The 27,555-nt window shown below is 35.5% G+C and overlaps 1 protein-coding gene across 12 annotated transcripts in view; it reads right to left on the bottom strand.

The window, feature by feature from the left end:
• Nucleotides 1-3,425: 3,425 nt before the first annotated feature.
• Nucleotides 3,426-27,555, bottom strand: part of ATF2 (activating transcription factor 2) — an 89,588-nt gene continuing 65,458 nt past the window's right edge. For 10 of the 12 annotated variants that reach the window (XM_073882136.1, XM_073882156.1, XM_025849841.2 and 7 more), the window contains 4 exons: nucleotides 24,096-24,245; nucleotides 20,597-20,803; nucleotides 13,432-13,537; nucleotides 3,426-8,693 (listed from right to left, as the gene is read on the bottom strand). In XM_073882136.1, the coding sequence (XP_073738237.1) occupies nucleotides 8,467-8,693; nucleotides 13,432-13,537; nucleotides 20,597-20,803; nucleotides 24,096-24,245 (690 nt within the window). In that variant the 3' untranslated portion in view covers nucleotides 3,426-8,466. The other 2 variants (XM_073882173.1, XM_025849874.2) reach the window with 2 other exon arrangements.

The raw sequence follows: 27,555 nt of genomic DNA, 5'->3' as shown, positions 1-27,555 counted from the left end.
CTCAATATAATCATATGGTAATGTTCAAGACTTCATCTTCTGCCTGTCTCCCATTACATCTTGTCTTTCAGATAATTCAAGATAATTAATTCAGTCTCAGGGTTTTAATGATCAACTTCTAAATCCCTGTTGTCAACTCCTTTTTCTCACTAAAACAACAGTGCTATCACAGGGTTTTGATGATGCTTGAATGAGATAAATGGAGGTATCCTAGTAAACAATATACTCAACAGAGGCTATTATTACATTTTTATGTGCTTCCTGGATATTTACATTTTTAAAAATTCCAGTATGATAGTGTTATATTAGTTTCAGCTGTACAATATAGTGATTCAACAATTCTATACATTACTCAGTGCTCATCCTGGTAAAGGTAGTCTTAATCCCCTTCACCTATTTCAACCACCGCCCCCCCTCACCTCCTCTCTGGTAACCATCAGTTCTCTATATTTAAGTCTGTTTTTTTGCATCTTTTTTTCTTTGTTCTTTGTTAATTTAATTCCACGAGTGAAAACATACAGTATTTGTCCCTCTCTTTTATTTCAGTTAGCATTATGCCCTCTAGATCCATCCATGTTGTTGCAAATGGCAAGATTTCACTTTTTTATGGCTGAGTAATATTCCACCGAACACACACACACACACACACACACACACACACACACACACACACACACAACTTTATCCATTCATGTATCAATGGACTTGGGTTGCTTCCATGACTTGGCTATTGCAAATAATGCTGCAATAAACATCGGGGTGTGTATAGCTTTTTAAATTAGTGTTTTAGTATTCTTTGGGTAAGTATCCGGGAATGGAATTACTGGATCATATGGTAGTTCTATTTTTAACTTTTTGAGGAATCTCCATACTGTTTTCCACAGTAGCTGCATCAGTTTACATTCCCACCAACAGTGCCAAAGGGTTCCTTTTCTTCCACATCCTTGCCAACACTTGTTTGATTCTTGTGTTTTTGATTCTGACAGGTGTGAGGTGGTATCTCATTGTGGTTTTGATTTGCATTTCCCTGATGATGAGTGATGTTGAGCATCTTATTTGTCTATTGGCCATCTGGATGTCTTCTCTGGAGAAATGTCTGTTCATGTCTTCTGCCCATTTTAACTGGATTATTTGCTTTTTGGGTGTTGTGTAAGTTCTTTATATATTTTTGATATTATCCCCTTATCAGATATATCATTTGCAAATATCTTCTCCCATTCAGTAGGTTTTCTGTTTTGTTGATAGTTTCCTTTGCTGTGCAGAAGCTTTTTCATTTTGATGTAGTCCCAATAGTTTACTTTTGATTCTGTTTCCCTTGCCTTAGAAGACGTATCTAGAAAAATGTTGCTATGGCTGATGTCAGATAATTTTTTTTTAAAAGATATTTATTTATTTATTTATTTATTTGACAGAGAGAGACACAGCGAGAGCAGGAACACAAGCAGGGGGAGTGGGAGAGGGAGAAGCAGGCTTCCGCGGAGCAGGGAGCCCGATGCGGGGCTCCATCCCAGGACCCTGGGATCATGACCGGAGCCGAAGGCAGACGCTTAACGACTGAGCCACCCAGGCGCCCCTGATGTCAGAGAGTTACTGCCTATGCTCTCTTTTAGGACTTTTATGGTTTAAGGTCTCTCATCTAGGGCTTTAATCCATCTTGAGTTTATCTTTATGTATAGTGAAAGAAAGTGGTCCAGTTTCATTTCTTTGCATGTAGCTATCCAATTTTCCAAATACCATTTGAAGAGACTGTCTTTTCCTCCACTGTATATTCTTGCCTTTTTTGTTGTGGATTAACCATATAATTGTGGGTTTACTTCTGGGCTCTCTGCTCTGTCCTGTTTGACCTCTGTGTCTATTTTTGTACCAGTATCATACTGTTTTGATTGCTATAGCCTTGTAGTATTTCTTGAAATCTGGGATTGTGATACTTGCAGTTTTGTTCTTTTTCAAGATTGCTTTGGCTATTGGGGCGCCTGGGTGGCTCAGTCGTTAAGCATCTGCCTTCCGCTCAGGTCGTGATCCCAGGGTCCTGGGATCGAGCCCCGCATCGGGCTCCCTGCTCGGCGGGAAGCCTGCTTCTCCCTCCCCCACTCCCCCTGCTCGTGTTCCCTCTCTCACTGTGTCTCTGTCAAATAAAATCTTTAAAAAAAAAAAAAAAAAAAGATTGCTTGGCTATTTGAGGTCTTTTGTGTTCCACACAAATTTTAGTATTATTTATTCTAGTTCTGTGAATAATGCTGTTGATATTTTGATAGGGATTGCATTAGATCTATAGATTGTTTTGGGGAGTATGTTAACAATATTTGTTCTCCCAATCCATAAGCATGAAGTATCTTTTCCATTTGTTTTTGTCAGCTTCAATTACTTTCACTGATGTTTTATAGTTTCCAGAGTACAAGTCTTTCACCTCCTTGGTTAAATTTATTCCTAGGTACTATATTCTTTTTGGTGCAATTAGAAATGGAACTGTTTTCTTAATTTCTTTCAGCTACTTCATTATTAGTGCATAGAAATGCAACAGATTTCTATATGTTGATTTTGTATCCTGTGACCTTACTGAATTCATTCATTGCTTCTAGTCGTTTTTTTTGGTGGAGTCTGGACATTGAATCTCCAAGATACTAAACACCTGTTCTTCCCAAATTAGCTCCCTTTCCCAACTTACTCTTACAAGTGATACCATCTGTCTTTCAAGCCTCAAAAATGGGAGTCTTCTTTCTTTGCTTTTCATCATCTCCCTTTTAGTCTATAAACTCTATAGGTATTTCTTGCAAAATATTTCTTACACCTATCCCTTTTGCTACTTATTGGCCCTTCTTCCCTAGTCCTTATTACAACTCATGCGTGAATTACTGCAACTTGGTAGCTGATTTCCATGTGGGCCAGCCTTCCTATTATTGTCTGTTCCTTAAACCACTTTCCTAACGTCCCTTTTCTGAAAGTCAATGCTTTGCTCTGTTTTAGAGTCCCAGTCAACTTCGAAGGCCCTCTATAATCTAGACTACTAGTTATACAGGCATACAGATGTCTTTTATGCAAGTTCTTACGGAGCAATGTCATTTTCAACAATAGCACACTGCTTTTGAGGCACTCCTATAGCATCTACAGATAAGCTACCAACAAGGATGTTTATGCTTTAGCAGATTGCCTCATGGTGCTGGAAGTCACCTCAGAAACCATTAGCTGAGCTGAATAAACTGAGATGTAAAAGAAGTACTTTCCTAAAAATTTAGTAGTTGGGGAAAAGTCAATAATTATCTGATCTTTTAAATGTCCAGATTAATTAATTCTAGGATAGTATTAGACCTTTTATTTTTCACTGATGTTATTTAATTAGACCCTCTCACAATTTTAACAAGCACAATTCCCAAAATGGACTTTAAAAGCTAAAATTACATTAATTTAAAATTAATTTAAATTACATGTTTAAATTAAAAAAATTTATTGGTAGAAAAAATCAAACAATACAGTAATAATGGATAATGCAAAAGGGTTTACTTTTGAAGATAGATGTATTGACAAGGTTTATTTCCTCATAAACAATGCATTTGTTCCCAATTCGGAGAACCTTACAATAGACAACTCTATCATCTTAAATTCTGCTAAGTAAACCCCATTAAATAATTATTGCTTAATTTTTGTGTCAGGCTATAAAAAACTGCATCTCTTCCTAAATTACATGCCCTTTGGAAGAACATTCTTTTTTTTTTTTTTTTTGGTGGTGGGGGGGGTCTACTTTCACAGAAAGTGATTTCTAATGTAAGTGAATAAAGTAAACCAATCTTTATCTGACATAACTGACAGTTAAAAATGAGATTCAGACTCAAATACTTTCCCAGATAATTGAGGTAATGCATGATAAAGCCATGGCAACTATTTTGTTAAACAAATTCTAGCTCAAGGAATGGTCTTAAATCTAAAATTTAATGCAAAATGAAGAGGCAAGGGAAGGCACTGTGACCATGACCGGTTGTACCAAGGACTTCCTCTTCTCAGAAAGCCATTGGAAAAATTTTCATGTATATTTGAGGAAAAAAGATGCAACTCACTGGCCCACTGTTGAGTAACAACCCTTTCAGAGTGCCGTGACATATTTGGTAATTTTACAACTAACATCTGATTTGGTGCCTTGGACTGCTACAACAGAATAAAACTATGCATATTTTCTTTTATTGTAGGTTCCAATGTCACATGGCCTTTGTTATTTCAAAACTAATAAATCCTTTAGTTTTGAAACATTTTCACTGATTGTTCTTTTTCTATGGCAACTTACCATTTACTTAAATGGTAGGATGCTTTTTCCAGAAAAGTCTTTATTCTAAATTTTGTGTGCATTTTTCTCCACCTAGAAGGATGCTAAACTCTCTAGGATCTTAATACTTTGCCTCAATGAACGACCATGTCTCAGTCTATTGTTAGTCTGGAGAGACCTGTACTTTTTTTAAAACCATGTGAGAATTAGGGAATATATTTATATTTATTAATAGTTTAAAGAAATGATTTTTCATAACTACATCAGATATAAAATGGTATAACTTTCCTTCAAAAGTAACCATTAACCTATGGTCAAGATAATCTAGAAATGTCAGATTTAAAATGTTTTTCTTCTAAATGTCTTTTAGAATTAATTGCTGTCATCTAGGCATTTTTTTTCTGTGTATCTCTGCATGTGTATATTTACATAAATGAAGGCCTAGGAGTAAACAGGATTCTCCCATACTCTTTACTCTCACAAGTAAATTCTTAATGTCAAGCATTAATTGCTACACAGTCTGAGATGTAGAATTAATAAAACTACATTTAACATTAAGTACACGCCAGAGACAAGATTATTTTCCTGTCCTCTGAAACAAATCAATGCCAACATGAGTTTGACCTTTTAATATTTCATCAAATTTTGTTAGAGGAGAACATCACCTTGTCTTCATGAAATCTTTTATCTAAAATCATATAATCCAGATTAAGTACATTCATTAGAATGTGTAACTTAATGTAAAAATTGGCCACTTGATTTTTTGCATCTCTTCAGATTGGCTCAATCTGAAAGACTGATATATCACTTCACATGCTCTCCAGCCTCTGTTTCTTAAACCTGACCACTTCTAACATAATATACAATGTATTTAGTATGTTAATTGTTTTCCCCAAAAACTTTCCTGCCCACCCTCTTTAGAATGTAGCTCCGAAAGGCAGGGATTTTCGTATTTGGGCTACTGGTGGATTTCCAAGTGCCCAGAACAATGACCGACACACCTAGTTAAGCACTCATTCACTGACTAAAACGAAGTTGTAAATGCATTCAGAGATATAACAGCACGGGGGTGGGGGAGCAAATCATCTTGCAGGCCACTTTAAGCTCTGAGTGCAATGAAGAGTGGGCTCCAGGATTTGGAGTAGAGAAGTGCTATAAAAGCGGATTCACATTTGGAAAGCACCACTCTAACTGCCGTACTGAGGATGGTCTACAGTAGGCGGGGGGGGGGGGGGCAAGGAGACAGTTACAAGGCAAATACAGTAGCCTGGGTGACAAAAAATGAGGGCATGGATCAGGATGGTAGCACTGTACAGGATGAGAAGTGGCTGAATTCTCGACCGTTCTGAAGGAAAAGCCAATAGCATTTCTGGATAGTTTGGAGGTGGGCTGTGAGAAAAGAGGAATCAAGGATGACAACACAGTTGTCCCAGCTTAAGTAACTGGAAGATTGGAGCTGTCGTCAGTGCCTTATGGAAGACTGCTGGAGAAGTACACCTGAAGGGAAGATGGGGCATGATGAAGAGTCAGTGTTGGACAGGTTATACTGAACTACAGCTGACACACAAAGTTGGACACGATATGTTTAAGGTGTTTCTGTTAGGCAGTCGCCAAGAGATGCCAAAGGCTGGTGGATCTGGGTGTGGCTGTAGTTGAGGGAAGGTTCCTGGCTGGGGAACATTAGAGGTTCACTGTGTATGAATGGGGTTTAATGAATGCAGAGAAGAATAAGGCCCGAGCACCCTGCAGTTGAAAAGTCTTTGAGAAGCAATGAATTTTATAACATAAATAGAAAGACTACCTGGTTCTTCTCAGGTAATAAACGTCCTGAAGGAAAAAAAAGAACCCATATTATTATCAGGTGATGTTACTTTATGAAAGATAGGTAAGGACAAGCAAATTATGAACATAATTTAAAGATAGAATTTATTCTCTGATGGTTTACTCATGCAAACTGCACATAAAAGAAAGTAGTACAGTTTGTGTAACATTGCAAATATAAGGACTCAAAATGCTAGGTACAGAAGTAGTGTGACATCCTGAAAGTCAAAATGGAATTTGTGTATACAACTAATAATGATTTTTATTTGCTGAATACAGACTGATTTACAATGAAAGTTTTGCTAACCTTGGTAAGTTCATTAACCGTTTACATGACTTCTTACATCTATGTAGTTTTATTTTACAGTTGCAAGAATTCCTGTTACCCAAAAACTTTAACTTGCATAAATAATAAAAGAAAAATGTACTGAAGGACTTAGGAGAGTGAAAAAATTGAGGCTTTACCTAACCCATCCAAACTACAATAAAAAATAGCCGCCTTGCAGAATTCATATTTTGTGCCTTTGAGATCAACTCCTTAGCATAACTATGGCAAAGTCACGATGAGAAATTCATTACTTTAAAATTATAAAATCAGTTTAAAATAAAAAAAATTTAGAAGTAGGATTATCAACTAAAAATGCTCACTTTTAATAAGCCAAACAATAAAAATCCTATTATCTTCATACCTAAAAGTTCTGAAATGTCATTTGTATAATTTGAATGTTTCCCAGTTTGGAACTTAGGCAGGTGGGATATTTCCTGGAATTATCAAGGATATTCGATATAGGTTTTTTAAATGTCAGTCTCATTAGGAGATGGCACTGAGACGTTCGTAAATAGTGTAGTATAGATGCAGAACTACACAACTTATTATAAATGCATTACAGTTATTTACATAATGGAATCCTGCTTGAATGCCAGAAGTTGCTACTGGGTAGGACTCATAACTATTTTACAAAGTTTTCTTACACACATCTACTACTTTATTTTTAACAATTTAGTCTATTTTAAAATATTGTACTGTATTTTGAACATAACTGCAGAATAAAAATAGATAATGGCACATTAGAAAACTCAGTATCCCACAGATGACTGGATAATGAGAAAAGTGTACCTACAATCATCTCATCAGAAACAAACTACATCATGGAATGTTAGTTATCCAAGCCTGCACAGTAATGACATTTTAAATTGCAATCATCTATTGGCCAGCATCACACTGAAGGCATCGTTAAACATTCAAGCAAAGACTGCTGGCATAAACTATTGAAAGAAACATACACACACACATTCTCTCTCTCTCTCTCTCATCCACTCTTGCTTCCCACATTATAATTACATTGTTCTAAAGATAGATACTGATTTTTTCCCACGAGAAACTTTATCAAAATTTGCTACTAAAAGATGACAGTGCTTTCACAAGAATAAGTACAAGTTAGCTTGCAAGTACAAGACAATGGGGGTAAACAGTCTTAAATTTTCTAAGTAATTTTTAGGCTTTTTCTGGCAACCATACCATACTTGATTATGCATAAACTTCTCAGTTTGTAACCTGAAATCTGCAAAAAAAACCAAAACCAAAACCTAATTTCAAAAAATTATTAAGATATTGGATAACCCTGTATCGTAGATTATATAATTTCATATTTTAATAGCCTCAAAACATAGGGTTTAAAACACTGAGGATTTGAAAAATAGTCATTTTGAAATGATAAAGGATTCCAAAATTCATGTCTACTTAAAATCTTAAAAAGAACACACGATTAATGATCTTGATTTAGTTTCAGAGTGTGCATAAAAGCATCGTATGTCTCTTACCATGTTTCACTCACTTAAAAAGTGTTCTCTAATGTTTTTCCTTTTGCATAATGTGCAAAATAAAAGGCAAAAAGATTAAAAGCAAATCTCTATCTTTCTCTTGCTAGTGCTTTATGACCTTGTTAACATTACAAAGTCAATAGGGACTACGCAGAACTTTGGTATAAATGATAAACAATACTACCATCACAGTTGAGGATTAAGAGGTGGTCAAAAGAAATGGAAGTGGGAAGAGATTCAGTAACACCCCCATTTATTAAAACACCACCAAATTAAAAGTGAAATAAACCACAATGAATTATAATACAATTTACACATTGAGCACAGGAAATTAATAAATCTAACAATATTTATAAAAAAAGCAAAATCAGTCTTTTTCCAGAGACTAAAAACTGTTGTTCAGTCTGAACATCAACTGCTGCTACACCAACTTTAGAGCCAAATTTAATTTCAAGTAAAAAAAAAAAAAAATTTACAACCACAGATTTCGCATAAATGGAAACTGGTCTTTCCTTGATTTCCCTTTGAAGTCACTAATGAGTATCTAAAACTGCCACACTGCAGGTTTTTAATCAACTTCCTGAGGGCTGTGACTGGGAGGCAGGAGCCATAGCTATCTGCGAGAGCGCAGGCTCTGTACTCTGGTCCGCCATCTGCGTGAGGACTGACGTGGCCACAGCTTCAGCCTTGGAGGTTGAACTGACTCCATTGGATGTGCTGACAGAACTATGCTGTATAGCTTCCGTATGTGGACTACTTGGCACTGACAGGTCTTCTGAACTATCATCTTTATCGGCGGCTGAGTGGAAAAAAGAAAAGTTACTGTTTCTTAAAGACATCTCTCTAAGAATGTGTCAGTCTCTGTCAGTATACAGAGTGAAAAGTTAGGCTTTTACAAAGTCGCTTATTGAGCTAAGTTGCTATGACTGGGCCTGAGTAAGCGAAAGGTGCCTGTAAGTCTGAAGTAGGCAATTTCACCACAACAGGTCAAATGAAGGTACAACCAGGCACAGGGAAGCATGTGCGTGCCCAGTGCCTCACAGAACAGAGCTGAAATATTTGCTAAATAGTGTTAAGAAAATCAGGTAGGAATTTGGGAAATAGCCTTGTCCTTACAGATATGATCAAACACTTATCAAGTAACACATTTAACAAAACCTGTGTCTTTGCCTACATGCCATTCTTATTAAAAGATAAAAAAAATTTACAACCACATGCATAAACAAAATGAATTCTTACATACAAATTATATTTTCCAATTATTCCCTCTGCATTCTCCAGAACTATATTCTGGCTGACTTTCCATCTACTGCAGCAATGGGTGATTACAACACCTGATTCTAATGATGCATCCACATGAGAATAAGCAATATTTAGAATCTAAATGCCACCAGCTGTTATAGCTGCATGAACTAATTGGGGTTCAAATAAAAAAATTATATAAAACTCTAGACACTGCAATGGAAAAGATATTCAGAAAGGGGCTTTCTAAGTATTTATGAAAAGCTACCAACTTTAAGGCTTGAACAATGAATCTCCTACACCTTTCTCATTTTAACAGGATGTAATCCAGCTACTTCATTTAGTGAAAAATTTGATATGCACAACACACAAGCATTTATAGCATATGTAACTCAGGAGATACAATGATAACATGAACCAATAACTGTGAACCCCGTCCCAAACTTAAGAGAACACTGCCAATAACAACGATGCTTCCTGGAGGCTCGTCTCCTCATCAAAGGTAATCAGCATTCCGATAGTTCTTTAACCATTCCCTTGTTTTTTGTTTGAAGCTTTACCAAATGGGTATGTCTCCCTGTACTATTACTTAGCTTTGTTCATCTTCGAACATCCTGAAAACAGTATCATACTGATGTGTTTTTATACTTTTCCCTTGGCATTAAAATAATTTTTATTTAGTGCTTAAAAGTAACAAGCAGGCTTTCTATCAAATCTCACAATGCAAACTGGCCCGCTTACTAATGAAAATCAATTATTAAAAGACTGTGGACCCTTAAAGCAGGACTCATCCTATGATTTGTGATGCAGAGGACAAGGGGAGGAACTTGGCCAGCTTGACTTCAATTTAAATAAAATTCCTCATTTTGAGAGTTTTCTGAAATACAGTACTTACAGAATTTTGACAAGTTTGCCTCAAATCCATGCATTTTTGTAAAGCAGTTTTTAAAATGTATTAGAATCCCATCTTCTCTATAAATCTGCTATAAATGCAAAATCACACCTCAAGATAAAAATTTGACCTCAAGATACAATAAAAAATCACAATCAATAATCCTTTTAAAATTATATAAAGCAGAAAGGATACTTTTCTGATGAAGCAATAACAAATGTTATAAAATATTTATAATTCAGTTAAACAGCCAATACAACAATTACGTGTTCAAAGAAACCCAAAGCCGGGCAATGACACTTTAACTGAAAAGAATACTAAAGAGTTCTCTTTTGTGCACCACTCTTCTTCAACAGGAACACTGACCTTTCTCTCAGTGTTAAGTTCTAGGGAACACCTGCTCTCAAAAATAAAGAGGCCGATCTGTGATGAGAGGTATAAGGAAATTTAAATATACAGTGGAGGCAAGGACTCCAAATGAAACAGTAAACTGTAAGGACAAGTGCCTATCTCCAGACATTCAAATTAGGTAAAGCAAATCCTTAGGCTGTTCAAAGCATCAGGTACTCACTTATAAATGACATAATTATAAATTTTATATATATATACAATATCTTTATAATGTGATATACCTGTACCTATGTCCACTACTTCTAGAAGGTCAGGAGAGAAAAATCATTAGTATAATCATAAGCACTCAAAAGATATGAGATCTTACTGCACTCCAAGAGCCATTTTCAGCCCTAAAGCTACAAAACCCCCAGCTATTTGACAATTCACACTATGAAGTTTTCTACCTATGTTCATACATATTTTCATTAATGAAAATATAAGCTCTCAATTACATTTAGGGCCCAAGAAGCTTTCCTTCCCACTTAAGATTATAGAAACAAGCAAAATACCATTTTAATTATGCCCAGAGATCTAGAAAATATGAATTAATGGTAATAAGATCACTCTTGTGCTTTATTCTTCATAGAATCCAAACATTAAAAATGTATTCATATTTTCATTCATGGTTTATACTATTTGATTGCTAATGTGACCCCAATTGTCAGGGTTTTCCCATGACTGAGGGGTTTCATTCTACAAGGTGGGGACTTCGAGCCTTAGAACTGAGACCCTATGGTGTGTGCTTTTATACTGTCACCTCTACCTGAAAAGATTTTGTAATATTCCTTAATTTCTATTAAACCTTAATTTCACAAATGTTTTGGAAGTGTTAACTATTACAGTTCACCACCATTAGCAATAGCTGTGTGCTACAACATGAACAGTGTTAGGTATCTGTGAATTTCCCCACATTTTCTCTAAGATTTAAATATTCACTTAGTCAATCTATCTACCTTGACTACCAGACAACAGAGAAGTCACATTTTTTCCTAAGACTTCAAGTGTGAAAAGAGAAATTACTTTAAAATTTCTATAAAACCCAATTATCTCCCAAGAGCTGAAGAGAACTAATTTTATGCTAAAACTAAATTTTTACTTCAGTCTATTTGATTATCTAGATGACTAGACAGAAAAAAAGGTAGGAATAACTCCAAACATCAAAAATGTCTTATTCATTTCTTACAGTCTATACAACCTAGCATAATACATATTCCCTAAAAACGTATTAATCTAGACTTTCAGTTTATTTAAGGGTATGTATGGCATATAAACCCATACATCTATAATCTTCATAAAAACATCTTTATAAATTATTGCTTAAAATGAAAAATTGGCTTGCCTTTGCTGAGCATATGCTGCCTTGATTATAGAGCTAAAACTGCTGGGATTATCCAAGAGATTATCTAAGATTAAAAAATTGCAGAAGAGAAATTTTTAGTTGGATGTAACTGAAAAATTCATTTTCCTTCTAATTTTGTAGAATCATTTGTATATTTCTTTTTGAACTATCAAAATTCAAGAGAGCTCTCTTGTTAAGAAAATCATATATGCATAATGCTGAACTCAGTAGCTTCCATAGGAAATTATGTTGTTAAGTCAGATGGGAGCCATAATGGCTTCATCCCTGCAGCAATCATTGTTAATACAAACCCCAAACATATTTCTACATGGGTCCAATTTACTCCACAATGTGTTTCACCATCCCGTGAAAATGACTAGATATCAAAGGGCTGAGATTTATTTGCTCAAAACTGACAAAAATCAATGTTCTAAAAATATATGGCAATAGAGTGTTGCTAAATCTACTGAATCTTTTAAATTAAAAAATATTGCCCACTCTGATGAAACTGCTTACAATGACTACAAGTAAAGATGGTGGCCATTAAGTTTTATCGTGAGCACCTGAGGAACTGTTTGCATCCAATACAAAATGTTTCTTTCTTTTGAATTACTGACACTGGCAAATTAAAATGAAGTGGATACATATGGTTGAAACAATCTTCACATTTACAAATATCCTGAAATATCACTAAATCATAAAAACGAAAGCTGTGGGTTATATATTATGAATGTTGCCTAATGCATCCCCAGCTCTGTTATTTGTTACAAATTTGTGTACGATGGACAAAATTGGCCATTTATTCAAGAGTAACAGCTGGCTCCAATATTGTGCATCTTTTCAAAAAAGAAGGACATTACAAGAAGGAAAAAACACAATTAACCTCTAAAATGCTGAAAAGAGAGGAATCTCATTTTGGGGAAAACATGTAACAGAAAACTTACATAGTGTTCTATTTTACCATTTTTATGACTAAAAGCCTCAATATAAAGATTTACAACCATATAAAAATCGCACAATGCTGGTATTTAATAAAGAACAAAAGGATCTGATACTGTAAACAGGTACTATATATTGTTAAGTGAAGACAATTAAATTAAAAAAAAATTAGTGAATGGAGGGCTGGAGAAGAAGTAGTATTTCACTCTGTCATTCTAAGACAGAATGCTACTCTGGGAAGACAAAATATCATCAGTATTTACACTATGTTTTAAATTATTAACTTGGGGCGCCTGGGTGGCTCAGTTGGTTAAGCGACTGCCTTCAGCTCAGGTCATGATCTCAGGGTCCTGGGATCGAGCCCTGCATCGGGCTCCCTGCTCGGCAGGAAGCCTGCTTCTCCCTCCGACCCTCCCCCTGCTTGTGTTCCCTCTCTCGCGGTCTCTCTGTCAATTAAATAAATAAATAAAATCTTTAAAAAAAAATTATTAACTTGTTTTGTTGATGTGTAATAATCCCTAGAAAAAAAGCTAGAAATAGGAAAATCCAAAAACTCTGATTCTAAGAAGTATATTCCCCATTCCATAATAACCTTGCAGAAGTTCTGATATTTAATATTAAATATTAGAATTGTGGTCTCTTTTTTTTTTTTTTTTTTAATGGTAGCTTGGTTCGCTCTGACAGTATTTCACTGATGTAGCCTAAGGCTATAGGTAATGGAACATTACTCACTATGATAGCCAGATTTCTTCTGCATGGCGGTTACAGGGCAATCTTTATGAGCCAGAAGAAGCTGTTTCAGCTGTGCCACTTCATTTCTCAGCAGGGTGACTTCACTCTAGAAAAGAAACAACTTATGTACCTTAACAGCATCAGACTAAACATTTCTTACTGTTTATAACAAGTGAAAATTAAGAATATCGGTTATCTTTAACAGAATATCAAGGAATAAACAAAATATACTGCTTAAATAGGTTTAATCAGTACAAATCAGTTTTCATATTTTAGCATCTGTACAAAGACTGCAACTTGTATAAAAATTTAAATGAGATAACGACATGACTGGATAACATATTTCAAAGTTTTCACATTACCATTTGCCTTGGGATTGCTTATATATTACAGGTTACCTACAGAAGGTATTTTTTACTTATGTTGCATGTTCTTTAGATTATGTGAAAAATTAGAAACATCAAGGGAGTCAGAATGAATTTTCACTGACTCTGTGCACTTGAAAATGAAAAATTTATCCTGGAATCTAAATTAGGCAAGTTTCTAGTTTTCCAGAAACTATGAAGAGCTCCACAGGGGAGACCACAATAACCAAAGAATCATGGACATCTAAAATTGAGCAAGGCACTGTGTTGGACACGGAACCAATGAGAGTAGATGTAATATCTAAATGGCTTAGTTTCCCTCAATCTAGGTAATTTGTACACATCTAAATTTAATCTGATAAATTAATGGTGAATTGTGCTAGTTATTTTTTTTTAACGATTTTATTTATTCATTTATTTTAGAGAGAAGGAGGGCACAAGCAAGGGGAGGAGCAGAGGAAGAGGGAGGGGGAAGAAATCCCAAGCAGACTCCGTGCTGAGCCCAACATGGGGCTCAATCCCATGGCCCCGAGATCATGACCCGAGAGTTGGACGCCTACCTGACTGAGCCACCCAGGCACCCCTGACCTAGTCCTTATTAAAAAATGAGCACTTCAGCCTTTGTTTTGGATGGATTATTCTGGTAAATTCTATATAAAACATACAAACTAAGAGATTCCATTTAATTCCTCTTGGTCACCCCCAAATATTAAAGATGCATCAATTAGTGATAATTACTAATATTCAAGCGTTAGAAATAATATGAATTTAATAAAATGGTAAACAATACTTAATTTACAAATACCACTACTTATTTGAACTGACATTAACCTTAAGTATTCAGATTTCATCTATGAACCCAAAATTAAAGAAATATAACAAGCATATGTACTTTTGTAAAAGCTCGGGCACTTTGTTTTCCATCCCTTGGTCTCCTAACCATAAAGCTGGATGTAAAGTAATTTAGATTAGATTCATTAGGTGCCCTTAAGTGATCAATGACAGAAACATAAAAATTCAGAGAATAAAAGTTAAGCAAGTCTGTTGGTTCAAATAGTTCCTTGCACCCCTATAACAACAAACTGCAACAATACACTAAAGCACAGAACAAAACCTGATGCTCACAGTAACTTTAAAGGCTAAATTGTGTTTACAATATTGTATTTGATACAAGAATAGGCGTGTAGTGATCAAAAATACAAAATGAGAATTTTTAGACTTTAGAGCTTTGCTTTAAAAAAATAAGCTGTTTAGAAAACTCATTTCTATGGGCACGCCTGGGTGGCTCAGTCATTAAGCTCTGCCTTCTGCTCAGGTCATGATCCCAGGATCCTGGGATAGAGCCCCGCATCGGGCTCCCTGCTCAGCAGGAAGCCTGTTTCTCCCTCTCCCTCTGCTCCTCCACCTGCTTGTGCTCGCTCTCTCTCTCTCTCGCTGTGTCTCTGTCAAATAAATAAAGAAAATCTAAAAAAAAAAAAGAAAACTCATTTCTATGGAACAGTGCAGTCATTAGGTCAATATGCTAATTATATAGCTCTATTAATGACATCAAAAATGAGAAACCATGTTATGAATAATCTAATAGATAATACCTAAATTTCTCCCTCTCTGCTGTGTCAGCTTGATTTTGAGACTCCTAACAGGTTTCTCTCATTAATTTCTGTAATATGAAAGAGGGCTGGATATGTATTTTTAGTCCACAATATATAATCTCTTATAATCTGGTGCCTGTGACCACTCTTTCACATTAGCTTTAACCTATGGGAAAAAAAAATTAATATTTAATCGTTTTGACCTATACAAACTGGTGTTGTAAATACACAACGTTGTCTCTACCTAGAAAAGCTTTCCTCTCCTTTTTCTTGCCTTGCGAATTTTTTTAATTCATCTTTAAGAGTGAAATCAGTACAGTGTAAATTTGGATAGGAAAAGAACTCCATTTCTGTGCTCCCAGATCCATACGCACATACATGTGTACATTTACCTAGTATTTACTACACAGGATTGTTAATTTTTGGTTTACTTGCTCACCACCTCTGCCAGATTGGGACTTTCTCAAGGGCAGGGATGACTTTTGCTCTTTGTATCCCCAGGGTAAAGCACACAGCCTACTACAGACTGAGTACATAGTTATATTTTAGAACCATGAATAATTCTATGTCCAGGGGAGAGGAAAAAATTCCAAAGAAGGTGAAATGAAGTTGCTTAAATAATATAAAACTGGTCAGAGGTCCTAATTTCATTATTTATACCAACAATCTCGCCAACGTAGCTGCATTGTTAATTTTCTCAGACATAAAATGAAAATTGGCATATTTTACAGTATCATCTCAATTTTTAAAAGTCTTAGTTTTTAAAAATCACAAATGCCCTTTCTCCTAAATATTCTATATAGACATTCAGCATAAACCATATGAGGATTTTTTTTGTCAAAGTAAACATTTTTGGTAAGATAAAGCAGATGCTGAAAAAAATTGTTATTCTGGCCTAAAATAAAATGTAAATTACTTTGACATTGTCTATACCATTGCTCCATTCCATCTGTAGCTACTCAAAGGTTAATTATATACTATGAACAAAAAAAAAACCACTTTTTTTTTTTTTTTTTACAGATTATGTGAAGCAGATTAGACTGATGAAATCATGACAGACTAGCCAACTGATGAATCTATCAAAGCTTTTCATCGATACCTGGCCATAGATTGAGGACCCAGTATTCCATAAATTTATGATCTTTGACTTCTAGTTCAGCCAATACCCCCAACATTAAAGAAATAATATTGGATAGGTATGATAGCAATCATCACTGCTAAAGGTATGATTTTCTTCACGTTTACAGTCTTCACAAAAATCAATGATTAAGTATCAAGATTCCCATCACACAGTGCCAAGGACTGTCACGAATGTAAAACTTTATACTGGAGAACAGGATATTTAATTTATGTCCGGAAATATTTATGTCCGTAACAATAGAGAAAAAGATGACAGGTTTCTTAATACTTTGGAAATACCTTGCAAAATGAATGGGAATGACCCTTCTCTTATTCTCCTTCAGAGTATTCTCATACTTTGTTTTGTGTCTGTCTCCTCTGCTAGACCACAAATTCTGTAAGCGCAAGGACAATGTCTCTTTCACTGTTATATCTCCTGTGTCTAATAACATGCCCTGCACACAATAGATGCTTAATGACAGAATGAATAACAAGTTTGCATAGTGTAGTTAGAACAGACTTCTCTATACCCTCTCTCTCATCTGATCTTCATAACAGGACTTACTCTGTGAGTATGACAGATGGGGAAGTAAAGGCTCAAAGATTTTTAGTAAGGCCTAGTAAAAAGAAGTACTAAGGTCTCAGGCCCATAACAAAATGCATGAAGTAGTAGTGGCATCAGTTACCCTTCCCCCTCTAGAGCTTGGTTAAAACTCAGGGGAAAAGAAGCACGGTAGTGATAGCATAGAATACGTTTTTTTTTTCTTCCAGGAATTAAAACAAATAGGTTTAACAGGGGTGCCTGGGTGGCCCAGTCAGTTAAGTGTCTGCCTTCAGCTCAGGTCATGATCCCAGGGTCCTGGGATCGAGCCCCGCATCGGGCTCCCTGCTCCGCAGGAAGCCTGCTTCTCCCTCTCCCACTCCCCCTGCTTGTGTTCCCTCTCTCGCTGTGTCTCTCTCTGTCAAATAAATAAATAAAATCTTAACCCCTCCAAAAAAAACCAGGTTTAACATCTTCCAATTGTCACCATTCCTTTATATTTCAAGTGATAAATACTGAAATAAAATACTATTTGGGTATCAGAAATAAAAGATTTAATCACAATAGAGCAATAACAAAACCTTTTCTGTATCATTAACTTATGAGTGAAAATTCCTCACATATCCAGATGTGAAAGAATGCTTTTTTTTTTAATTTATTGAGCTTCTACTCCACACACATTTTGCAATACCCGTTTTAAAAGCAAAATCCACAACAAAAACTCCCAAGTTTTATACAAAGAGTAACTGTTAAGGAGATACTGTTAGTAAAGAATCTGCCTAAAGGAAACATGCTGAATTTGTAAGCTGAAAACAAAATTCCAAAATGAGGATAAATGAAAAAGCCACAAAGAGGTGAAAACTCTTTCAAGTAAAAGACAATAAAACCATATATTATCTTTAAAAATATAATAATTGATAATCAACAGTATCCAAGTTTGGGTCTAGATTGCCATGTCTCTAATACAATTTGATGAAATTGTCTTTTTAGCTACAATTTTAGAAAGCTAAAATATAAATTCAGTGAGTGGGGCAAGAGAGTTGAATAATTAATGTTCTTTGAAACCTAATATGTATTTGGTAAAAATACGTATACAGTCACACCTCAACACTCGTTAAGATTTATTTGTAATATGTAAGTAACCATGGGTCATTACTGCCCACTATACTGATCAGCTAAGCCTGTATGTCACGTGAGGGATTATTAAGGAAATGTAGAATTGATGAATGTTTTCACATAAAGTAGAGTTTAATTATTTCTCTGACATTCAATTTTCTTTACAAGTCATTTTGTTCTTCACAGTTAACGGTTTTGCTGTTGGCAGACTGAAATTTTTTCTCCCTGAATCTATCATAAGCATGTTATTAACTCTTTATACTCTGATAACCAGAATGGCACTTTTTAAAACTGTTTTTGTTTTATTTGGTAACTAAAAAACAACAAAAAATAAAAATCATTTATCCACTTGAAACAACAGAGAAAGTCATAACTGAAGCTCCTTTCTCCCAAACCATTCATACTCTCAACAGCCTCTTCACCACTTATTCCTGGTACATGTCATTCCTAAAATTCTACTTACAATTTAGGGATTCATCCTATACCAATTTTCATATCTACACATTTATCCATCTAACTACAAACCTTTTATTTATGAAAAAGAGTTGTGCTATTTTAGTGTACAACTATTTTTTTGAGTAATTTACTGAGGTGACATTCCCATGAGCTAGAATTACCATTTTATTTTTTTAAAGATTTTTTTATTTATTTGTCAGAGAGAGAGAGAACACCAAGCGAGCACAAGCAGGAGGAGTGTCAAGCAGAGGGAGAAGCAGACTCCTCACTGAGCAGAGAGCCCGATGCAGGGTTTGATCCCAGGACCTTGCATGACTCAAGCAGAAGGCAGATGCCCAACTGAATAAGCCACTCAGGCGCCCCTAGAATTAACCATTTTAAAGTGAGCAATTCAGTGGTGTTCAGTACAGCAGCCACCTCCCTCAATCTGGTTATAAAACACTTCTGTCAGTCCAAAGTAAAACTCCTTACCCATTAACCAGTTTCTCCCTATTTTCTACCACCCCACCCCCTGCCCCCGTTCCTGGCAACCACCAATCTGCATTTATCTCTATGGATTTCTCTGTTCTAGATACTTTTTTTTCTTAGAGAGAGAGAGAGAGAATCTTAAGCAGGCACCACACCCACGTGGAACCTGATGTGGGGCTTGATCTCACTACCCTCAGATCATGATCTGGGCCGAAATCAAGAGTCTGACACTTAACTGAGCCACCCAGGCACCCCTCTTCTAGGTATTTCATATAAATGGAGTCATAGGTGGCTTTGTTTCTGACTTCTTTAACTTAAGCAAAAATGTTCTGAGGTTCAACCACATTCTAGCATGTTCATCCACATCCACTCCCCTTTTTATGGCTGAATAATACTCTATTGTATGTATATATTGTAATTTATCCATTCATCTACTGATAGACATTTGGGCTGTTTTCAACAACTTCCTTTTTACCCCTAACAATATATTATAGATAATTTCCTAGGTTAACATATACATATGAACTTCATTCTTTTTCTTTTTTTTTGTATAAGTATTTTAAAGAACATCCCTTAGGGGATGCCTGCGTGGCTCAGTCAGTTAAGCATCGGACTCCTGATTTTGGCTCAGGTCATGATCTCAGAGTCCTGAGATCCAGCCCCATGTCACCCTGCTTAGTGGAGAGTCAGTCAGCTTCTCTCCTTCTCCCTGCCTCTCCTGCTGCCCCTCCCCTAGCTTTCTCTCTCCCCTCTCTTGCTCTAAGATGAATGAATGAATAAATAAATCTTTAAACAGAAGAAAAATAAAAGGAAGAAAGAAAAAACAGAATGAAGGAAATAATCTTAGTGCTGTCTGATACCATCACCGGAAATCTTAGCAAAGACTGAACAAGGAGTCTTAAAAACCTTTATATCCCCCATGAGGTTCCTAAGAAACCTATCTGGGGCACACTGGCAGGGAGTATGAAATGATTTCTACTGCCACTGGCCATATTGTACCTGTTCTGTGGATAAATAGAGCCCTTCAGTTTCCAAAGCTGTCAATCTGACATTTTTTCCAAGCACTACATTCATTCTAAATAAACACAACAAAATTTATAGTTCAAAGAACCAAAGAACTTAAAAATACTACTGAAGCAACTTTATAGTTGTGATAGAAACCAATAAAAATAGAAAAGTGAAATACCAGTGATATTTTAAATTTTAAGATTCTTTGTTTGAACTTTATATACCACAACTTTACAAAGTTTAAGCCAGATAGTTTTCATACTTTTGTAGTATACAAGTAAAAACTTGTATTTAACATTTCCTTATTGTGTCAGTGTTGCAGGTTTTATATTACTTCATCTCAGTATTCAAATAGGTTTACAAAACTGTGTTTTACTATAGATTCCATACACACCCAATATTGTGTGCTAAAATGTCTGGATGGCTAACTGGAAAAAACAGGGAAGAGCTAAGTTCACAATTACTAAAAAGAGGACAACATTTACATATATGCACCATACCTGCAGTTGACCATTTAATGAACTCAAGTCTTCTGCCTTCTTCTCTAAAGACTGAACCCAGACTTTCCTTTTTTGTCGGCATCGTGAAGCTGCTGCTCTATTTCGCTCTAGAAATTTCCTCCTTTTTTCATCAGGATCTTCATTAGCTGCTCTTCTTCTACGACCACTTGTATTTTGGGTCTGTGGAGTTGTGTGAGCTGGAGAAGCCTATAATAAACACAAATGGGAGCTTTTTATGTTTGTATCTAGTGAGTGAGAATACAGGCAGTAAAGAGTGGCAGAAGAAGAAGAGCTACTAACTTTGTTTTCTAAGTCTCACTGTATACATCAATATTTTGGGGTGACATGAAAATCACCCTGTGCTTTAACAAATTCCTTGAAATAAATAAGCACTGCTAAAATAAGATTCTCATTAATTCACTATCACAGTGAATATATTTAAAGTTTGTATAACATTTCATTTATATAGAAATAATATGAAGAAGTTGAAAATGCAATACAAACAAACATGTATAGATCTTATATTTCTCCAAGTGTACTTTTTAACACTATGGTATAATACAGTCCTTTGAAAAATTATAAGGTCCTAAAGTAAAAAATTTAATAATTTACTAAAATTCACTATGAAAAACCATTTACTTGCTATTTTTCAAATAAAATTTTTAAAATAAATACTAAAATTTTCTCTTAAAAATTGGTTTCTCTAAAATTGAGGAGTAAAAAATTGAGGAGTAAAAGTACAGTAGTGCCCCCTTATCAGCAGGGGATATGTTCTAAGACTCCCCTGGATGCCTGAAACCATGGACAGTACTGAACCCAATATATACTATGTTTTTTCCTATGCATAGATACCTATTACAAAGTTTAATTTATAAATTAGATATAGTAAGAGATCAACAATAACTAATAAAATAGAACAATTATAACAATATACTGTAATAGAAGTTATGTGAATGTGGTCTCACTTTTAAAATATTGTACTGTACTCACACCCTTCTTCTTGTGATGATATGAAATAAAATGCCTACGTCATGATGTGAAGTGAGGTGAATGATAAAGGCACTATGACACAGTGCTAGGCTACGAATGACCCTTCTAACAATCTGTCAGAAGGAGGATCATCTGCTTCTGGACCACAGCTGACCATGAAAAACCGAAACCTCGGAAAGCTAAACCGTGGGTAAGAGGGAACTACCACATGTACATATTTTGGTATACTCAGCTTTTCTTCAGTTTTTGAAATTTAGGGTCAGGTTCATTATTGATGCTCATTTTCCTCGTGGGCAGAATCCCACAGGAGCTCAGATTTTAATTTTAATTGGTTCCCCTTGCCCCTCAACAGATCAGCCTAGTTACTTCAGATCAGCCAAAGACCGTTTCAGTCGCTAGTGATATTGCCTCGTATCTGGGACTACAGAACAGTATTTCCAAACCTCTCTCAAATCCCAAAATTGTGCCACAGAACACTCTTGAACTTGGGAGATAGGAAATGAACCCTTGGAAATAGTGCAAAGGAAATGGCACTTTGTGACCACAGGCATATGACCCAAGGAAACCTGAAAACAATCTTTTACCTGTAATTATATTCTAAAATGGTGTAAACAAATAAAACTTCTATCTTCTCCTAATCTACATAATACGCAGAAGTCTTATACATAAGCTCAACATAAGTTCTGCAGGGAAATCACCAAACTAGTTCTCACTCTACAAACTCCAAAAAACATATGTTATCATTTAATTCCTTTTCCAAATGACTAGCATTAAAAATTCTGAGGGTAATTTAATTTATACTGTATTTTAATTGTAATAAAGATTAAGTATTAAATTAGATCATTTCTTTTACGTACATAATTGCAAGTTAATCTTTTAGAAAAATATTTCTATGGCTTGCTTCAAGAATGGCAACCTTGAAATATTTTCTTTTCTTCATCCTCTTAACTTATTGATAATAGCAGGTTTTTTTCTTTTACTCATTGGCTGAATAGGAAAGAACAGTTTTTTTTTTAATTGACAACTCAGTTATTACAGCAAAGGCTAATCACAAGTATTATAAGCAGAAACTAATACAGAGTTATCTTTGTACATTTTTATACCTAACAAGGATTTAAGGCTCCTTAAAAAGCATATATTCTTCCCACTCTCCCTCCTTCCATTGATTCATTCATTTCACATTATTAAAAAGAACATAGGGACTATCCTAGAAACTAGTGATACAATAGTAAACAAACAGATAAAGTCCTGCCTTCATGAAGCTCCCATCCAATACAAGGATATAAATAAAAATTAGATCCAGGTAAACTATAGTTACTATAAGAAAATAAATTATATACTCATTTCTTTTTTTTTTTTTTAAAGATTTATTTATTTATTTATTGGACAGAGAGAGACAGCGAGAGCAGGAACACAAGCAGGGGGAGTGGGAGAGGGAGAAGCAGGCCTCCTGCTGAGCAGGGAGCCCGATGTGGGACTCGATCCCAGGACCCTGGGATCATGACCTGAGCCGAAGGCAGACGCTTAACGACTGAGCCACCCAGGCGCCCTATACTCATTTCTTTTAAATACATTTTAAAGATGTAAAAACCACACATAGCTTGCAGACCACATGAAAAAATAGCCATGGGCTGGATTTGGCTCCTGAGTCAGTTTGCTCATCTCTGAATTATGACAGTAAAACATACACACTTATTTTCCTTCTCTCTAGGCCCCTAAGTTGTTTAGTGGATGACTACCACAACTACATTCCACTTTATTCTAAGTTTTGTGAAGATAAAATAGAGTTATCTAAAAAGTAACGATTATGAGGCAATCTAAACTTGCCATTTACCTGTTTCTCTAACTGTAAAGTTTTGTTTTTTAATGCCAATGCTAGTATTAAGTATCCTTAAGTATCTTTTATCTTAAAAGTTCTAAATAGAGTTCTAAACAGAGTTCTAAAACATTTAGCAGAAATACAGTAACCAACCCTTCCATGTAGAAATGCACTACACATAATAGACATATCAGTCATCTAATATGCAGTCACAAACTAGAGATAAATGAAAAGGACCTCTAGTATAAAGAGTTTCTATAAAGCATATATGTCTGCTCCTTTGGCGATGTTTCTCAAATTTTAATTCAAGAATCATTTGATTTATGTTAGTAATGTAATAAACACACCCACATGCACACATTACTTGCTGAATACAATCAACAGAAAAAAAATGATTTAAAAAAATATCGATGGATATTTATGTCATGTCAGGCCAACAAACACAGACACCTACAGAAGCATTTAAAGGGTGTCCTGATCAGTAACAACTGTTCAACTATTTTATTTATTTATTTATTTTTGAGTACCAATACTTTTACAATGAACTACCTTTTCCTAAGGTTTTTGGTATACTTTTGAACTATGACCAGAAATAATTTTTTTCAAAGCATATAAAATAGTCATTTAAGTTACACTGTGTTTGTTTTTTAAAAGACGATAAAGTACGAATGATAAAAACAACACACATACCGGAGTTTCTGTAGTGGATGTAGCTGGCTGTTGTAATGACTGTGGTCGAGATTCCTCTGACTGAGTTCTAACCAATCCGCTACCATGACCTTTGACAGTATCACCATTGGTAACTGGAGGATGTTGCTGGGTCAAAGCAGCTTTTAATCTCTGAAACGCAAATACCAATTAAAAAAAAGTTCCCTGCTTTCCACTCAAATCCAACTCCCAACATATTCTTTGGTTAACAACAACAAAATATTTGTTAAGGAATGCATATGGCTTTAAAATTAGTTTTATCATTACAAATAATAAGACAAACACTTTGAGAAGCTTTCCTGAGTCTGTCTAGTACTACTAGAGGATTTTATACTCTGCTGTTCCTAATCAATTTTGAGAAAAGACTGAAAAATAAAAACACTGTTGACTGAAAATAATCTACCTCTGTTCAACTAAAATAAGCAATACAAATTATGTACATTTTCACCTATTTTCTTCCACCTCTTCCTATACCTCCATCTTCTCAGGCTCTCCCTAGATTCTTAAACCCAAACCTCTTCCAAATTTGGGCCCAACTGATCTCTGCTTGATGGTCTGATGTCAGTGCCCATTTGGACAACAACCTGATGTTGCATTTTTTAGGCCACTATATTAACTGTCAGACTGAACCTCCTCCTACAACCTACAGCTAGGTTTACCTCCCTGAGGTCTTCCCTGTTTCCAGTAAGCAGATTTAGTTCCAAGTCTATCCCCTCTACTATGTTCCATTTGCCAGTTAACTGAATTGCACCTGACCCACTGTCAGAGGATGAGTGATCTAGTGTTAGGAGGCGGCCCTAAACATTTATGGCTACCTCTTAACAAAGATACAATTTGCATAAAGTTTCTTATTCTACCAGCAAAAATATATCATATATGAATATCTTATCTCCTCAACCAGACAGTAAGCTCTTTGAAGAACAGATTGCCTTATCTTTCTTTGCACCCCTTTTAAGCAACTGGTATACTGATTTGCTACATGACCTAGCAACACATGTATTTGTTAACTGATAGAAACTGGATTCATTGGCAAAAATGGCACAAGTGATATTTGGGTTAGTTTTTTTTGTTAAAAATATATAAATATGAAATAATTAGCATAAGATAATCATACTATAATATCTTAGAAATGTTAAAAAAAAAAAAAAAGAAATGAAAGGGACCCAGAAGACCAGGGACTATTTTTGTTGATATTGTTCTTAGTAACTGAGACGTATAGTCCTTAAGCCCAAAATAAAGTTTCATCACAAAACTTGATACAGATACATCCATTACATTTTCCTAAGATCCACACTCAGGTGCATATTTGAATGGGAAGGAGGCTACAAAACTGATAAGAGGAATGTGTTACAGTCTATCCAGTGCTTCCCAAACTTCTCAGAAGTTGTATTTGGCTGGGCATTACAAACAGATTTGCAGCAAACTTTCTCTCTCCCTTCCTAGCACAGGGAGGGGTGGGAAAGAGGGAAGAGCTTTTGAAAGAGGCCCCCGGATGATTTTAGTACAACTGCTTTCATTTACTCGAACTAAGAGCTTAGAAAATTGTACAGCCATCTCCAAATTTGTAATTTGTTTTCATTTATGTATATCTCCTTACCATCTATAAGTGATCCAGACCCCTGAAAAACTGAAGCATACATGAAAATGTCACTAAAAGTTCCCGAGGCAGTAATTATACCTAGACAAGTGTTACTGGACATTTTCTCTCTACCGCTAATTCATTGTAGATTCTGGGTATGATTTTAAAAACAAATCAGTACTTTAAAAAACAAGTTTACTGGGGCCCCCGGGTGGCTCAGTCAGTTAAGTGTCTGCTTTCAGCTCAGGTCATGATCCCAGGATCCTGGTAGAGAGGCCCTGTGTTGGGCTCCCCGATCAGCGGGGAGTCTGCTTCTCCCTCTGCCCTGCCCCCTCCCCCCATCATGTTCTCGCAAATAAATAAAATCTTAAAAAAAAGTTTACTGAGGTATAAATTACATATAGTAAGATGAAGTCTTTTTTGTACATAGCTCTAGGAGCTTTAACAAGTGCATACAGTTGTGTAACCACCCCCTACAATCAGGATACAGAACAGTGCTATTATTCCCCCAAATTCCCTCACACTTCTTTCCTGCCATACTCTCTTCCCACCCCCAGCCCCTAGAAACTACTAATCTGTTTTCTGGTCCCCAAAGTTTTGCCTTTTCTAGAATGTCATATAAATGGAATTACACAATGTTAACAGTCTTTTGAATCTGGCTTCTTTCTTTTAGCATAACGCACTTGAAATTCACCCATGTTATCAGTATTTTTTCGATGAGTTTCTAATAGGACAGTGTCCCTACTTTACTGATTGGGAAACCAGAGATCATTTGCCTAAGGTTACATAAGTGTCTAAGACGCAGGAAATTGAAACACTCATAACTGATGGAATTAATATGGGCGTGGACGGATTAAACTCAAGTTAGATAACGGATTAAAGGAGTAGTTGGCTGCAACCAGACGACGACTTAGGCCAAGGGGTCAAAGAACTCAAAATAGAAAGGTAAGAGTTTGAAAGTGTAGGGCAATATAAACAGAACAGAGGAGGAGGAAAATCAGGGGAGGTGGTCAGTCTGCATAATTACATCTTTTAAAAACAGTGTTACACATCACAATACCGTAAACAGTACCCGGTCTACAGTGTTAGGTTACAGGGCTTTCATTTCTGGATATAAAATGTGCATAAATATAAGTAGTAGTTGAGATGTGAAGCTTGGTAAATTATGTGTTGATAAAACTGAAAGTCCTTAGGTTAGAAAACATCATGGAACTGAAGAGCATTTAAAATTTTATAGTGAAGAGCTTAACTCTTAGAATTAATGAAATACAGTAATTGCACATAGGGGAGTCTGCAGTACATAAACATCACTCTCTTGAATAATCTTTAGTAGGGCAAGTTACTACCTTATAGAGCACTTAAAAGCAGCACCAGTATTCATTCATTATCCTCCCTTGACTGCCCTAGTGTATACAGTACTCACCCAGTGAGGAAGCCCTAATGTTTGCTCCATGCTGTTACACTGATTACAATGGGTCTGACTTAGAAAGTGTGCCAGTGGGTACAAAACTTAAGAAAAAGATTTTCAAGGGTTAATTAACACTGCTCTGAATGGCATATATATGTATTTTAAAGAGCAGTAAAAAAATATGTGTATGCAAAAAAATTTAGAATGGGTTAGGTGAAAAAAGATGTCACTAAATAGGATTCATGAAAATTTTATAATATAAGGATATCTACAATCCACCCATATATATTTGTTAGAGACATCTTAAAAGAACGACTAACAGTGTGGTTCAAAAATATTAATGAAAACATATATAAATACCATGAATATTTTTTCTACAATAGAATTTTAGAACTAGAAGATATACTGATGATCAATTAGTCCAATCATCAGCTTGTTACACAAAGGCAAACTAA

This window comes from Callorhinus ursinus, unplaced genomic scaffold, assembly GCF_003265705.2.
Source record: "Callorhinus ursinus isolate GAN/ISIS: 27379988/994484 unplaced genomic scaffold, GSC_fseal_2.0 scaffold2, whole genome shotgun sequence".
NCBI lineage: Eukaryota > Metazoa > Chordata > Mammalia > Carnivora > Otariidae > Callorhinus > Callorhinus ursinus.
Note: the sequence above shows the minus strand (reverse complement) of the source record. Positions and strands in the feature narration are given on the sequence as shown.